Source organism: Salmo trutta, unplaced genomic scaffold (genome assembly GCF_901001165.1).
Source record: "Salmo trutta unplaced genomic scaffold, fSalTru1.1, whole genome shotgun sequence".
NCBI lineage: Eukaryota > Metazoa > Chordata > Actinopteri > Salmoniformes > Salmonidae > Salmo > Salmo trutta.
Window position 1 is genome coordinate 3,217 of NW_021822522.1, and position 16,404 is coordinate 19,620.

General features: G+C 46.2%; 1 protein-coding gene across 1 annotated transcript; it reads right to left on the reverse strand.

Moving 5' to 3' along the window:
• Positions 1 to 344: 344 nt before the first annotated feature.
• LOC115182486 (uncharacterized histidine-rich protein DDB_G0274557-like) lies at positions 345 to 5,623 on the reverse strand. Its single transcript, XM_029744089.1, has 3 exons — positions 5,428 to 5,623; positions 2,496 to 2,648; positions 345 to 899 (listed from the first exon to the last, which is right to left on the reverse strand). The coding sequence occupies exons 2-3, from the start codon at positions 2,504 to 2,506 to the stop codon at positions 611 to 613; spliced, it is 300 nt and encodes a 99-aa protein (XP_029599949.1). The 5' UTR covers positions 2,507 to 2,648; positions 5,428 to 5,623; the 3' UTR covers positions 345 to 610.
• Positions 5,624 to 16,404: the final 10,781 nt, after the last annotated feature.

Below are 16,404 nucleotides of genomic sequence, written 5' to 3' on the forward strand. Positions count from 1 at the left end.
CACTCCTACTGTCTGTCATTAGACACTCCTACTGTCTGTCATTAGACACTCCTACTGTCTGTCATTAGACACTCCTACCGTCTGTCGTTAGACACTCCTACCGTCTGTCGTTAGACACTCCTACCGTCTGTCGTTAGACACTCCTACCGTCTGTCGTTAGACACTCCTACCGTCTGTCGTTAGACACTCCTACCGTCTGTCGTTAGACACTCCTACCGTCTGTCATTAGACACTCCTACTGTCTGTCATTAGACACTCCTACTGTCTGTCATTAGACACTCCTACTGTCTGTCATTAGACACACCTACTGTCTGTCATTAGACGCTCCATGTGGCTCAGTTGGTAGAGCATGAAGCGTGCAACACCACAGTTGTGGGTTCGATTCCCATGGGGGACAAGTATAAAAATGTAGGCACTCACTGCTGTAACTTGCTCTGGATAAGAGTGTCTGCTAAATGACCAAAATGTAATACTGTCTGTGTGAGAGGGAGGAGTGGAAAGGAGGAATATTTAATGGGAGAGTGGGTACTTTAGCGCTAAGGTACATTGTACAAGAGTAGGCACATTTTGATACACACAGTCTGAAAGCCACTTACAGCGGTGGGAGAGGTTAGCGTTCTCTCTCTGGATGTTGTTGGGCAGTAGAGGGGGTGTGGAAGTGAAGCGGGGGCCAGAGGTGGAGAGAGGGGTCCTCCACGAAGCTGTTGTCCTGGGGGGAGGATGAGGAGGGGACGTCGAAGGAACTGCGGTCGACCGTGTGACTGTGGTAGGAGCTGTAGTTGTAGTAGCACCTGTGGTTGGAGTGGTAGTTGTGGTTGCTGGGGTGGTGGCTGTGGTAGGACTTGCAGTGGTAGTAGTGGTGGCTGTGGTAGGAGCTGACGTGGTTGTCTTGGGTTTGACTGCAAGGAGAGAAGAGATTAAACAGAGATACTAGGGTTATCAGGCTGGCAGATCAACTGACAGCACAGACAAGCCTTTCCTTGTAAACAGACAGCGAGAGCTCCATAGTTTACATGAACAGACATCAACAGAAGTGGGTCTGAACTACTCAAAACTGCCTTCTCTGCACTTAAAGTCATAACATGCTTGTAGAGCACAGACATTAGAGGGAATACATCCGTTTGTAGTTATTCAGTTTCTATTTATTCTGAGTGAGTGAGACAGGGTATCTGCAGTGCAGTCATGCTGCCTGGTGGCCTGTGTTCATCCTTCATCCCTCTCTCTTTCTCTGGGGACAGCACTGCGACAACCCACCTGTGTACCTCCAGACACAGAGAGTCTCCAGAGGGGGGAGAGGACAAGAATGGAACAGCCATACAATAGACACAGAGTGTTCCCAAGGGAGGACAGGACAGGAATGGAACAGCCAGAGAGATAATGGAGGGCACTATAGGGCTCAGATTGACAGTGAGCAAAGGCTAACTGAGAATGAGATTAATTGGCAAGTGGATCATTGAAATGGATCTGTTATCGTGTGGGAGGAGAGTCAAATGGGAAAGGGTGTAATACGTTTTAAACAGTTTACCTACGGCACAGTGGGGAAGGGAAAGAGTGTAACACGTTTTAAACAGTTTACCTACGGCACAGTGGGGAAGGGGAAAGGGTGTAACACGTTTTAAACAGTTTACCTACGGCACAGTGGGGAAGGGAAAGGGTGTAACACGTTTTAAACAGTTTACCTACGGCACAGTGGGGAAGGGAAAGGGTGTAACACGTTTTAAACAGTTTACCTACGGCACAGTGGGGAAGGGAAAGGGTGTAATACGTTTTAAACAGTTTACCTACGGCACAGTGGGGAAGGGAAAGAGTGTAACACGTTTTAAACAGTTTACCTACGGCACAGTGGGGAAGGGAAAGGGTGTAACACGTTTTAAACAGTTTACCTACGGCACAGTGGGGAAGGGAAAGGGTGTAACACGTTTTAAACAGTTTACCTACGGCACAGTGGGGAAGGGAAAGGGTGTAACACGTTTTAAACAGTTTACCTACGGCACAGTGGGGAAGGGAAAGGGTGTAACACGTTTTAAACAGTTTACCTACGGCACAGTGGGGAAGGGAAAGGGTGTAACACGTTTTAAACAGTTTACCTACGGCACAGTGGGGAAGGGAAAGGGTGTAACACGTTTTAAACAGTTTACCTACGGCACAGTGGGGAAGGGAAAGGGTGTAACACGTTTTAAACAGTTTACCTACGGCACAGTGGGGAAGGGAAAGAGTGTAACACGTTTTAAACAGTTTACCTACGGCACAGTGGGGAAGGGAAAGAGTGTAACACGTTTTAAACAGTTTACCTACGGCACAGTGCGGAAGGGAAAGAGTGTAACACGTTTTAAACAGTTTACCTACGGCACAGTGGGGAAGGGAAAGGGTGTAACACGTTTTAAACAGTTTACCTACGGCACAGTGCGGAAGGGAAAGAGTGTAACACGTTTTAAACAGTTTACCTACGGCACAGTGGGGAAGGGAAAGAGTGTAACACGTTTTAAACAGTTTACCTATGGCACATCGTCTCATGCCTGGTCCCAGCTCCATGCCGTCCGGGCAGGCACAGGTGTACTTGGGGGAGTGGTCTGTGATCTGGGGGGCTTTGAGACACAGGTACTCACAGCCCCCATTAGGTAGACTGCCCATGTTACAGCTGTCTGGAGCTAGACAGGTAGAGACAACAGAGACATATCACACAGTAATACGACTGTCAGGCCCTCAACATGTATTCATAACACTCATTGACTAAATATTATTGTTACGGTACAAAGACATGGTTGGAAAGCCTCTCTATGTTTCCTAAAATAAGATGAAATATTATGTCCAAAAGCTAGCAGTGCTAAGGTACATAACAAAACATCTCCCTTCCCTCCTTCCAACCATAAAAAGCTGCACACACCTCGCTAGGTCTAAAACTATACTTTAAATTCCTCCTAACTGGGCTTCCAGGAACTAGAGAAACAGCTTTTATGTCCCCACCTCTGAAGAGGAGATGGGGGAGAGGAGGCCGATACTAAGGAATGGGATATGTGCTGTTATACAAGAGGATGCTGCAAACACTGCAGAGATGTTGCAATACTCCTCTTCCCTCAGTTCTTCTAGAGATAGACATATCACTACCACAGAAACTCAGCTAGCTTCAAAGAAAATAAGACAAAAGGAAAAGCTGAGAAGGAAAGCAAAGAAAAGTCTTCCTGAAATGTGTAGATTTAAAAAAGCCTTAGAACAGGATGTGATCTTAGAACAGGATATGGAAATAGAAACATTTAAAATCAAACCCGATCTGTAGGTGAATGATCTTTTGTTATGTGTTATGAAAAGAGTTCTTCTTAAACGAGAGAGAGAGCGAGAGAGAGTGAGAGAGAGAGAGAAACATAGGAGCGATAGAAATACAGAGCATTGAGAAAGAGCGACAGCGAGAGAGATAGAGACAGACAGAAAGAGAGAGACTGACAGAGAGAGAGACTGACAGAGAGAGAGAGACTGACAGAGAGACAGCGAGAGAGACTAACAGAGAGCAAGAGAGACTGACAGAGAGAAAGAGAGAGAAAGAGAGGGAGAGTGTCAAAGCAAGACAGAGAGAATAGGGTAATGAAACCTGCAGAGGTAGCACTATGATGAATATTTCACTTTGGAGATACTTGAGAAACTAAGGTTGTGTCTGAAAAGACACCCTATTCCCTATATAGTACACTACTTTTGACCAGGACAATACATAGGGAACAGGGCGCCATTTGGGACACAGACTAACTCTACAGCACTAGTTAATTTATATATTTCTTTAATTTATATTTAATTAGTAGTGCTCTTTATTAATGAGAGAGTGTAATCAGCTCCACTCTACTGGCCCTGAGACAACACTGGCACACTCTGACTGAGGGAGAAAACAAAGCATCAAAACACAACGCTCACACACGCCTGCATGCACACACACACACACACACACACACACACACACACACACACACACACACACACACACACACACACACACACACACACACACACACACACACACACACACACACACACACACACACACACACACACACACACAGACCCACCACAAGAGGATGCAGACATACACTACATGACTAAAAGTATGTGGACACCTGCTGGCCTAACATCTTATTACAAAATCATGGGCATTAATATGGAGTTGGTCCCCCCTTTGCTACTCTTCTGGGAAGGCTTTCCACCAAATGTTGCTTCCACTAGGACTTGCTTCCATTCAGCCACAAGTGCATTAGTGAGGTCGGGCACTGATGTTGGGCGATTAGGCCTGGCTCGCAGTCGGCGTTCCAATTCATCTCAAAGGTGTTCAATGGAGTTGAGGTCAGGGCTATGTGCAGGACAGTCAAGTTATTCCACACCGAAATCGAAAAGCCATTTCTGTATGGACTTCGCTTTGTGCACGGGGGCATTGTCATGCTGAAACAGGAAAGGGCCTTCTCCAAACTGTTGCCACAAAGTTGGAAGCACAGAATCATCTAGAATGTAATTGTATGCTGTAGTGTTAAGATTTCCCTTCACTGGAACTAAGGAGCTTAGACCGAACCATGAAAAACAGCCCCAGACCATTATTCCTCCTCCACCAAACTTTACAGCATTTGAGGCAGGTAGCGCTCTCCTTGCATCCGCCAAACCCAGATTCGTCCATCGGACTGTCAGATGGTGAAGTGTAATTTATCACTCCAGAGAATGCGTTTCCACTGCTCCAGAGTCCAATGGCGGTGAGATTTACACCACTCCAGCCGACGCTTGGCATTGAGCATGGTGATTTTAGGCTTGTGTGTGGCTGCTCGGCCATGGAAACCCATTTCATGAAGTTCCCGACGAACAGTTCTTATGCTGACATTGCTTCCAGAGGCAGTTTGGAACTCGGTAGCGAATGTTGCAACCAAGGACAGATGAGCTACGTGCTTCAGCACTCAGAGGTCCCGTTCTGTGAGCTTGTGTTTGCGGCTGAGCCGTTGTTGTTCCTAGACGTTTCCACTTAACAATAACAACTCTTACAGTTGACCAGGGCAGCTCTAGCAGGGCAGACATTTGACAAACTGACTTGTTAGAAAGCTGGCATCTTATGACGGTGCCACGTTGAAAGTCACTGAGCTCTTCAATAAGGCCAATCTACTGCCAATGCTTGTCTATGTAGATTGCATGGCTGTGTGCTCAATATTATACACCTGTCTGTAACGGGTGTGGCTGAAATAGCTGAATCCACTAATTTGAAGGGGTGAGCACATGCTTTTGCATATATAGTGTATTTTCCAGTGTCGCAGACAGACACACACATTAATATTGACACTTGACCCATTTCTCTCAGGCAAAATAACATAAAGGTAGTGTTCCTGTGTTCTATCAAAAAACACTCCAAAATAAATACTGTGTGTATGCGTATGAGCATGTATGTGTGTGTATATATACATGTCTGTCTCTCACCTTTGGGTTGGCGTAGTTCGTGGAACACCACAACATCTAGAGGGTTATTGAGGTGTTCTGCTAGCGTAGCCACATCATGTCCTGTTAGCCTGTTAGCGCTGTAGATAGCCTCATCCTCCAGGTCTGTCCAGTACACACGGTCCTGCAGGGAGACATGGGGATGGTTCAGTCCTCAACCCACAACACATAAGCAGTTGTTTTCTATGACGTGTGAGGCAGCGAGACAGGAGGCTGTGCAATCACAGTAAGTCAGCAGAGACCATATCAACATATGACATTACAGTAAGTGAGCTGGAGAATAATTTATCTGTTGTTACAAAGCCTGCAGACAGATAGGGCGTTATTGTTGTCATTGTCAATACACAGGCAGATCGCTCAAGAGTGACTTCGAAATTGGACGTCTAACCACGTCCTGAGGACATCGGGGAAAGATGGCTTGAGTTTTGTTCAATACAATCTAATCCTAACACTAAACATGTTGGATAAATGCTCCCACCAAAATCTACAGCTTTAAGTATCCTATAACACTTCGTGGAGCTACCAGACACTGATGGAGGTCCTTTCCAGTAGGTATAAGGGAATACCAGTGGTTGACATTGACCTCCATCAGTACATGTAACACCAGTGGTTGACATTTACCTCCATCAGTACATGTAACACCAGTGGTTGACATTTACCTCCATCAGTACATGTAACACCAGTGGTCGACATTTACTTCCATCAGTACATGTAACACCAGTGGTCGACATTTACTTCCATCAGTACATGTAACACCAGCGGTTGACATTGACCTCCATCAGTACATGTAACACCAGTGGTTGACATTTACCTCCATCAGTACATGTAACACAATGTAATGGATTTTCTCCACTCATCCCCTGTGGGGCAATATTCAGCAGCAGTCCACAGGGACCCAGACCTGCCCTAGACATAAGACCTCTATTTACAACTTTTCATTACTTTCTGTCTATCGCCCTCTTTCTCTTTCCCTCAACTCACCTCTCCGTCTCTCTCTCTCATCTAATGCCATCTTATCAGCCTGTCCTCCAGTGATACCATAGCAACATGAGTGGAGGATGAGGTGATAGTTCCATGGTTGCTACGGCAACCTTAGATCCATCTGCTACCACGAGCAAACATGAAACGAGTTGTGAGAGGAGCGACAGAGAGAGATTTAGATGAATAGACAGAGATAGAGCGATAGACAGAGAGAGAGAGATCGTAATCGAGAGATGGACAGAGCGAGATCGTGATCGAGAGACAGACAGAGAGCGATCGAGAGAGCTAGACAGAGAGAGAGAGAGAGAGACAGAGAGCGATCGAAAGAGCTAAACAGAGAGCGAGAGAGACAGAGATAGAGACACACACACACAGAAAGAGAGAGAGAGAGAGAGAGAGAAAGAGAGAGACAGACAGACAGACAGACAGACAGACAGACAGACAGACACCCAAGCTAACTGGCTAACGTTGGCTAGCTTCCTAGCTACTTCCAGACACAAATGAGAGAACAACTCACCGACCATTTTACTCGGGCCTAGCAGTGCTGGTTAGGCTGTTTTTATGTTATCCAGAGCATTGGTGAAGGCAACTGTGCTGCTGGCAACAATTGGCGCTTTTTTGACAACGGGTGTTGAGCATTCGTAAATTCGTCAGTTATTCTGCGCTCTGGCACACTCAGATGAGATTGGTCTGCAATCGAAATTTACCAGCTACGTCTATCAACAGTTTTCATAGTGATATCATTAACATTCTATTGAAATGGTTACTTGCACAGTGAAGTCTTGTGTTAAGACTTCACTGCTAGCTAGCTACCAATGAACCATAATCCCAACTCATGACTGTTACTACCCTGCATGAATCTGCAGGTGGCTAACCAACCAGGTTCAATGTTAGCTAGCTAACATTAGGCTAGCGTAGCACCCCACATTATCGGCATATTCAACAGTGTTTAAGAAATATATTAGCTTCAACAATGTTATCTTGTGATTAAGCCATCAATGTTATGTGATTATTGGTGTCGTAAAAATGTTAGCTAATGGGTTAGCAATTAGCATGTTTGACATGTCAGTGGAAATACTACTACTATCAGCTTTTTGATATGCGGTTTAGCAAAAAAAATATGTCCCGTATTATCGGCCCAGTTATTGGCCACCTTTCTTTTTTGTTCAATTACAAGATATATCCGTAAAATTCTGTTCAGAAAATAGACGCCAACCTCGTATCCGAAGTGTTTACTAGATAGTTGACTAGCTGGCTAGCCTTCCAGTAAAAATAAATGACTTGCCTGTTAACTTTTCAGAAGCCCGGTGCACTCTCATGTAGATTCTTAGTGTTGTAACAAAACATAGCGTGTCAGACCAGACCTCTTCATTATAAATCCCCACAGATTAGCAAGCCCAAGCGGAAAGTCAACCTCCCAGCACAGAGTACTACTCCCTCATTGAAATGAAGGATAAATTCACCCCGCTGGAGGTAAGGCAGGTGGAGCTGGAACAGAAGCTGAACACACTCGTCAGTACAAAACATTGTCCAGCTCAACAACACCCCCTCAACCAGACCTGTAGAGCTGGAGGTAGAGAGAGACATATGTGCACTCTGGACTGTGGTGAGACAACATCAACAGGAGAAAGAGCAGGAGCAGGAGAAGAACAGAGCACTAGAGGAGAAGTTGAAAGTGCTCAAGGAAAAGGTGAGAACGATGACGTGTGGCAGAGAACAACCGATAAGAGAGCTGAACACGCAGAGAAGCCAACAGAACAGCCCACCTCAGACCCTGACCAAAGTCTGGACACCACGACAGAACAGTCCACATCAGACCCTGACCAAAGTCTGGACACCATGACAGAACAGTCCACATCAGACCCTGACCAAAGTCTTGACATCACGACAGAACAGTCTACCTCAGACCCTGACCAAAGTCTGGACACCACGACAGAACAGTCCACATCAGAACCTGACCAAAGTCTGGACACCACGACAGAACAGTCCACCTCAGACCCTGAACAAAGCCTGGACACCACGACAGAACAGTCCACAACAGACCCTGACAAAAGTCTGGACACCACGACAGAACAGTCCACATCAGACCCTGACCAAAGTCTGGACACCACGACAGAACAGTTTACCTCAGACCCTGACCAAAGTCTGGACACCACGACAGAACAGTCCACATCAGACCCTGACCAAAGTCTGGACACCATGACAGAACAGTCCACATGAGAACCTGACCAAAGTCTGGACACCATGACAGAACAGTCCACCTCAGACCCTGACCAAAGTCTGGACACCATAATAGAACAGTCTACCTCAGACCCTGACCAAAGTCTGGACACCACGACAGAACAGTCCACCTCAGACCCTGACCAAAGTCTGGACACCACGACAGAACAGTCCACATCAGAACCTGACCAAAGTCTGGACACCATGACAGAACAGTCCACCTCAGACCCTGACCAAGGTCTGGACACCACGACAGAACAGTCCACATCAGACCCTGACCAAAGTCTGGACTCCACAGCAGAACAGTCCACCTCAGACCCTGACCAAAGTCTGGACACCACGACAGAACAGTCCACATCAGACCCTGACCAAGGCCTGTACACCACGACAGAACAGTCCACATCAGACCCTGACCAAAGTCTGGACACCACGACAGAACAGTCCTCCTCAGACCCTGACCAAAGTCTGGACACCACGACAGAACAGTCCACATCAGATCCTGACCAAAGTCTGGACACCATGACAGAACAGTCCACATCAGACCCTGACCAACGTCTGGACTCCACAGCAGAACAGTCCACCTCAGACCCCAACAAAAGTCTGGACACCACGACAGAACAGTCCACATCAGAACCTGACCAAAGTCTGGACACCACAATAGAACAGTCCACCTCAGACCCTGACCAAAGTCTGGACACCACGACAGAACAGTCCACCTCAGACCCTGACCAAAGTCTGGACACCACGACAGAACAGTCCACATCAGACCCTGACCAAAGTCTGGACACCACGACAGAACAGTCCACATCAGACCCTGACCAAAGTCTGGACACCACAACAGAACAGTTTACCTCAGACCCTGACCAAAGTCTGGACACCACAACAGAACAGTCCACATCAGACCCTGACCAAAGTCTGGACACCACGACAGAACAGTCCACATCAGAACCTGATCAAAGTCTGGACACCACAATAGAACAGTCCACCTCAGACCCTGACCAAAGTCTGGACACCACGACAGAACAGTCCACATCAGACCCTGATCAAAGTCTGGACACCACGACAGAACAGTTTACCTCAGACCCACATCAGAACCTGACCAAAGTCTGGACACCACAATAGAACAGTCCACCTCAGACCCTGACCAAAGTCTGGACACCACGACAGAACAGTCCACCTCAGACCCTGACCAAAGTCTGGACACCACGACAGAACAGTCCACATCAGACCCTGACCAAAGTCTGGACACCACGACAGAACAGTTTACCTCAGACCCTGACCAAAGTCTGGACACCACAACAGAACAGTCCACATCAGACCTTGACCAAAGTCTGGACACCACGACAGAACAGTCCACATCAGAACCTGATCAAAGTCTGGACACCACAATAGAACAGTCCACCTCAGACCCTGACCAAAGTCTGGACACCACGACAGAACAGTCCACATCAGACCCTGACCAAAGTCTGGACACCACGACAGAACAGTTTACCTCAGACCCTTACCAAAGTCTGGACACCACGACAGAAGAGTCTGGACACCACGACAGAACAGTCCACATCAGACCCTGACCAAAGTCTGGACACCACGACAGAACAGTCCACATCAGACCCTGACCAAAGTCTGGACACCATGACAGAACAGTCCACATCAGAACCTGACCAAAGTCTGGACACCATGACAGAACAGTCCACCTCAGACCTTGACCAAAGTCTGGACACCATAATAGAACAGTCCACATCAGACCCTGACCAAAGTCTGGACACCGCGACAGAACAGTCCACATCAGACCCTGACCAAAGTCTGGACACCACGACAGAACAGTCCACATCAGACCCTGACCAAAGTCTGGACACCACGACAGAACAGTCCACATCAGACCCTGACCAAAGTCTGGACACCACGACAGAACAGTTTACCTCAGACCCTTACCAAAGTCTGGACACCATGACAGAACAGTCCACATCAGAACCTGACCAAAGTCTGGACACCATGACAGAACAGTCCACCTCAGACCCTGACCAAAGTCTGGACACCATAATAGAACAGTCCACATCAGACCCTGACCAAAGTTTGGACACCACGACAGAACAGTCCACATCAGACCCTGACCAAAGTCTGGACACCACGACAGAACAGTCCACATCAGACCCTGACCAAAGTCTGGACACCACGACAGAACAGTCCACATCAGACCCTGACCAAAGTCTGGACACCACGACAGAACAGTTTACCTCAGACCCTGACCAAAGTCTGGACACCACAACAGAACAGTCCACATCAGACCCTGACCAAAGTCTGGACACCATGACAGAACAGTCCACCTCAGACCTTGACCAAAGTCTGGACACCATAATAGAACAGTCCACATCAGACCCTGACCAAAGTCTGGACACCGCGACAGAACAGTCCACATCAGACCCTGACCAAAGTCTGGACACCACGACAGAACAGTCCACATCAGACCCTGACCAAAGTCTGGACACCACGACAGAACAGTCCACATCAGACCCTGACCAAAGTCTGGACACCACGACAGAACAGTTTACCTCAGACCCTTACCAAAGTCTGGACACCATGACAGAACAGTCCACATCAGAACCTGACCAAAGTCTGGACACCATGACAGAACAGTCCACCTCAGACCCTGACCAAAGTCTGGACACCATAATAGAACAGTCCACATCAGACCCTGACCAAAGTCTGGACACCACGACAGAACAGTCCACATCAGACCCTGACCAAAGTCTGGACACCACGACAGAACAGTCCACATCAGACCCTGACCAAAGTCTGGACACCACGACAGAACAGTCCACATCAGACCCTGACCAAAGTCTGGACACCACGACAGAACAGTTTACCTCAGACCCTGACCAAAGTCTGGACACCACGACAGAACAGTCCACATCAGACCCTGACCAAAGTCTGGACACCACGACAGAACAGTCCACATCAGAACCTGACCAAAGTCTGGACACCACAATAGAACAGTCCACATCAGACCCTGACCAAAATCTGGACACCACGACAGAACAGTCCACATCAGACCCCGACCAAAGTCTGGACACCACGACAGAACAGTTTACCTCAGACCCTGACCAAAATCTGGACACCACGACAGAACAGTCCACATCAGACCCTGACCAAAGTCTGGACACCACGACAGAACAGTTTACCTCAGACCCTGACCAAAGTCTGGACACCACGACAGAAGAGTCCACATCAGACCCTGACCAAAGTCTGGACACCACGACAGAACAGTCCACATCAGACCCTGACCAAAGTCTGGACACCACGACAAAACAGTCCACATCAGACCCTGACCAAAGTCTGGACACCACGACAGAACAGTCCACTCCAGACCCTGACCAAAGCCTCAACATCACAGCAGGAGAGACAAATGAAGAACCTCAAACCCAGGGGTTCCCACCCCCTCTGAGCACCCCCCCTGTCAGTCACCCTGACAGCCCTTCTGACAACCCCACACACCGACTGAGGACATACACAAGCCACAGATTGTACTCCTTTTGGACTCAAACAGGAAATATATACAAGAAAATCTACTTTTTCCCAAACACACGGTATCTAAACCCTGGTGTCCAAACACCCAGCACGCCCTAAACCTTCTGTCTGAGGACCAACTAGGGTCACCTAGCCACATAATAATACACACAGGCACAAACAACCTGAGAACACAGCAGGAAAGGGTGGCCACAGCATTCAAGGGAATTATTGAAAATGCTTCTTCTACTTTCCCCAACACACAAGGGGTTATCTCCACCCTGCTACCACAAAAAGACTTCAACCCTGCTACCATACAGCAGGTAAACACAAGTATTTCCTGTGATTGTGCCTCAAAACCAAATGTCTACCTGGCCCACTACTCCACACAACCACACAACTAACAATATTGGACAATTTATGGAACACAAAGCCTTCACTATCTCATGCTGGAATATCCAAGCCCTGAGGTCATCTGCCTTTGGCCTAAAGAGCAAGACCCTGGACTTCACCAAATAAATCAGAAATACAGACATTGTCATCCTACAAGGAACATGGTATAGAGGAGATGGACACACTGGTTACAGTGGTTACAGAGAGCTGGTAGTCCCATCCACCAAACTACCAGGTGTGAAACAGGAAATGGACACACGGGATATGATAATTTGGTATAAAGCTGACATAACTCACTCTATTAAATTAATCAAAGCAGGAACATTTTACATTTGGCTACAAATTCAAAAGGACAATATCCTCCTGTGTGCTGCATAAACTCATCAAAAAAAGAAAAGTCCTCTCACTGTCAACTGCGTTTATTTTCAGCAAACTTAACATGTGTAAATACTTGAATGAACATAACAAGATTCAACAACTGAGACATAAACTGAACAAGTTCCACAGACATGTGACTAACAGAAATTTAATAATGTGTACCTGAACAAAGGGGGGGTCAAAATCAAAAGTAACAGTCAGTATCTGGTGTGGCCACCAGCTGCATTAAGTACTGCAGTGCATCTCCTCCTCATGGACTGCACCAGATTTGCCTGTTCTTGCTGTGAGATGTTACCCCACTCTTCCACCAAGGCACCAGCAAGTTCCCAGACATTTCTGGGGGGAATGGCCCTAGCCCTCACCCTCCGATCCAACAGGTCCCAGACGTGCTCAATGGGATTGAGATCCGGGCTCTTCGCCGTCCATGGCAGAACTCTGACATTCCTGTCTTGCAGGAAATCATGCACAGAACAAGCAGTATGGCAGGTGGCATTGTCATGCTGGAGGGTCATGTCAGGATGAGCCTACAGGAAGGGTACCACATGAAGGAGGAGGATGTCTTCCTTGTAATGCACAGCGTTTAGATTGCCTGCAATGACAACAAGCTCAGTCCGATGATGCTGTGACACACCGCCCCAGACCATGACGGACCCTCCAACTCCAAATCGATCCTGCTCCAGAGTACAGGCCTCGGTGTAACGCTCATTCCTTCGACGATAAACGCGAATCCAACCATCACCCCTGGTGAGACAAAACTGCGACTCGTCAGTGAAGAGCACTTTTTGCCAGTCCTGTCTGGTCCAGCGACGGTGGGTTTGTGCCCATAGGCGATGTTGTTGCCGGTGATATCTGTTGAGGACCTGCCTTACAACAGGCCTACAAGCCATCAGTCCAGCCTATCTCAGCCTATTGCGGACAGTTTGAGCACTGATGGAGGGATTGTGCATTCCTGGTGTAACTCGGGCAGTTGTTGTTGCCAACCTGTACCTGTCCCGCAAGTGTGATGCAGGTGCAGGTGTTGTTACACGTGGTCTGCCACTGCGAGGACGATCACCTGTCCACCCTGTCTCCCTGTAGCGCTGTCTTAGGCGTCTCACAGTATGGACATTGCAATTTATTGCCCTGGCCACATCTGCAGTCCTCATGCCTCTTTGCAGCATGCCTAAGGCATGTTGAGCAGGGACCCTGGGCATCTTTCTTTTGGTGTTTTTCAGAGTCAGTAGAAAGGCCTCTTTAGTGTCCTAAGTTTTCATAACTGTGACCTTAATTGCCTACCGTCTGTAAGCTGTTAGTGTCTTAACGACCGTTCAACAGGTGCATGTTCATTAATTGTTTAAACCCTTTACAATGAAGATCTGTGAAGTTATTTTGATTTTTACAAATTATCATTGAAACACAGGGTCCTGAAAAAGGGACTTTTCTTTTTTTGCTGAGTTTATATCCCCCCACTAGAATCTCTATACTTTAATGAAGACCCCTTAAGCACAACTATGACAACATAACCAACAAAAACGGGTCACAACTCTTGCAACTCTATCACATGCTGGGTATGTACATAGTCAATGTTAGGCTTCGAGGGGACTCGTTTGGTAGGTACATCATCTCTTGACAGTAGTACTGTAGACTACTTTATCACTGACCTCAACCCAGAGTCTCTCAGAGAGTTCATAGTCAGCCCACTGATACCCCTATCAGACCACAGCAAAATCACAGTCTACTTGAACAGAGCGATACTCAAAATTTAGGCATTAAAGCCAAAGGAACTGAATAATATTAACAAATACTATAGATGGAAGGAAAGTAGTGTGGAAACCTACCAAAAAACTATTAGGAAACAAATTCAATCCCTTTTAGACAACTTCCTGGACAAAACGTTTCACTGTAAAAGTGAAGGTGTAAACCAGTAGAAAACCTAAACAGTATATTTGACCTCTAAGCTTCCCTATCGAACCTAAAAATGTCAAACAGAAAAAAATGAACAACAATGACAAATGGTTTGATGAAGAATACAAAAACCTAAGAAAGAAATTGAGAAACCTATCCAACCAAAAACTTAGAGACCCAGAAAACCTGAGTCTACTCCTTCACTATGGTGAATCACTAAAACAATACAGAAATACACTACGGAAAAAGAAGGAACAGCATGTCAGAAATCAGCTCAATGTAATTGAAGAATCTATAGAATCTAACCACTTCTGGGAAAATTGGAAAACACTAAACAAACAACAACGCGAAGAGTTATCTATCCAAAATAGAGATGTATGGATAAACCACTTCTCCAATCTTTTTTGCCGTATTTTAAATATTTTTTTACTTTTTTATTTAACCTTTATTTAACTAGGCAAGTTAGTTAAGAACAAATTATTATTTACAATGATGGCCTACACCAGCCAAACCCGAACGACGCTGTCACGTCCTGACCATAGTGTGCTCTTATTTTCTATGGTAGAGTAGGTCAGGGCGTGACTGGGGGGTTTTATCTAGTTTCATTTTTATGTTGTGTTCTAGTTTATTTTTTCTATGTTGGGGTTTTTGTATGATTCCCAATTAGAGGCAGCTGGTCATCATTGTCTCTAATTGGGGATCATATTTAAGTAGTTGTTTTTCCCACTTGGTTTTATGGGAGATTATTTTGAGTTAGTGCATGTTACACCTCTGTCATCATGGTTTGTTGTTTTGTTTATAGTTTATTGTTTGTTTGGCTAAGTTTCACTATATAATAAAGATGTGGAACGATATTCACGCTGCGCCTTGGTCCGTTCCTACACACACTCGTGACAGACGCTGGGCCAATTGTGCACCTCCCTATGGGACTCCCGGCCAGTTGTGATGCAGCCTGGATCGAACCACGATGTCTGTAGTAGACCTTAGACCACTGTGCCACTATAACAAACATCAAAAATATATACAAATATTACAATCAACTATTAAAGACTAACAGAACCCACTGTATTCTCTAATTACATTGAATGAACTACAGGAAAAAATACAAACCCTGCAACTCAAAAACGCCTTTGGTGTTGATGGTATCCTCAATGAAACATACAGACCACAAATTCCAATTGGCTATACTTAAACTCTTTAACATCATCCTTAGCTCTGGCATCTTCCCCAATATTTGGAACCAAGGACTGATCACCCCAATCCACAGAAGTGAAGACAAATTTGACCCCAATAACTACCGTGGGATATGTGTCAACAGCAACCTTGGGAAAATCCTCTGAATTATCATTAACAGCAGACTTGTACATTTCATCAGTGAAAACAACGTACTGAGCAAATGTCAAATTGGTTTTCTACCAAATTACCATACGACAGACCACGTGTTCACCCTGCACACCCTAATTGACAAACAAACAAAACAAAACAAAGGCAAAGTCTTCTCATGCTTTGCTGATCTCAAAAAAGCATTTGACTCAATTTGGCATGAGGGTCTGCTATACAAATTGATGGAATGTGGTTTTGGGGGAAAAGATACAACAT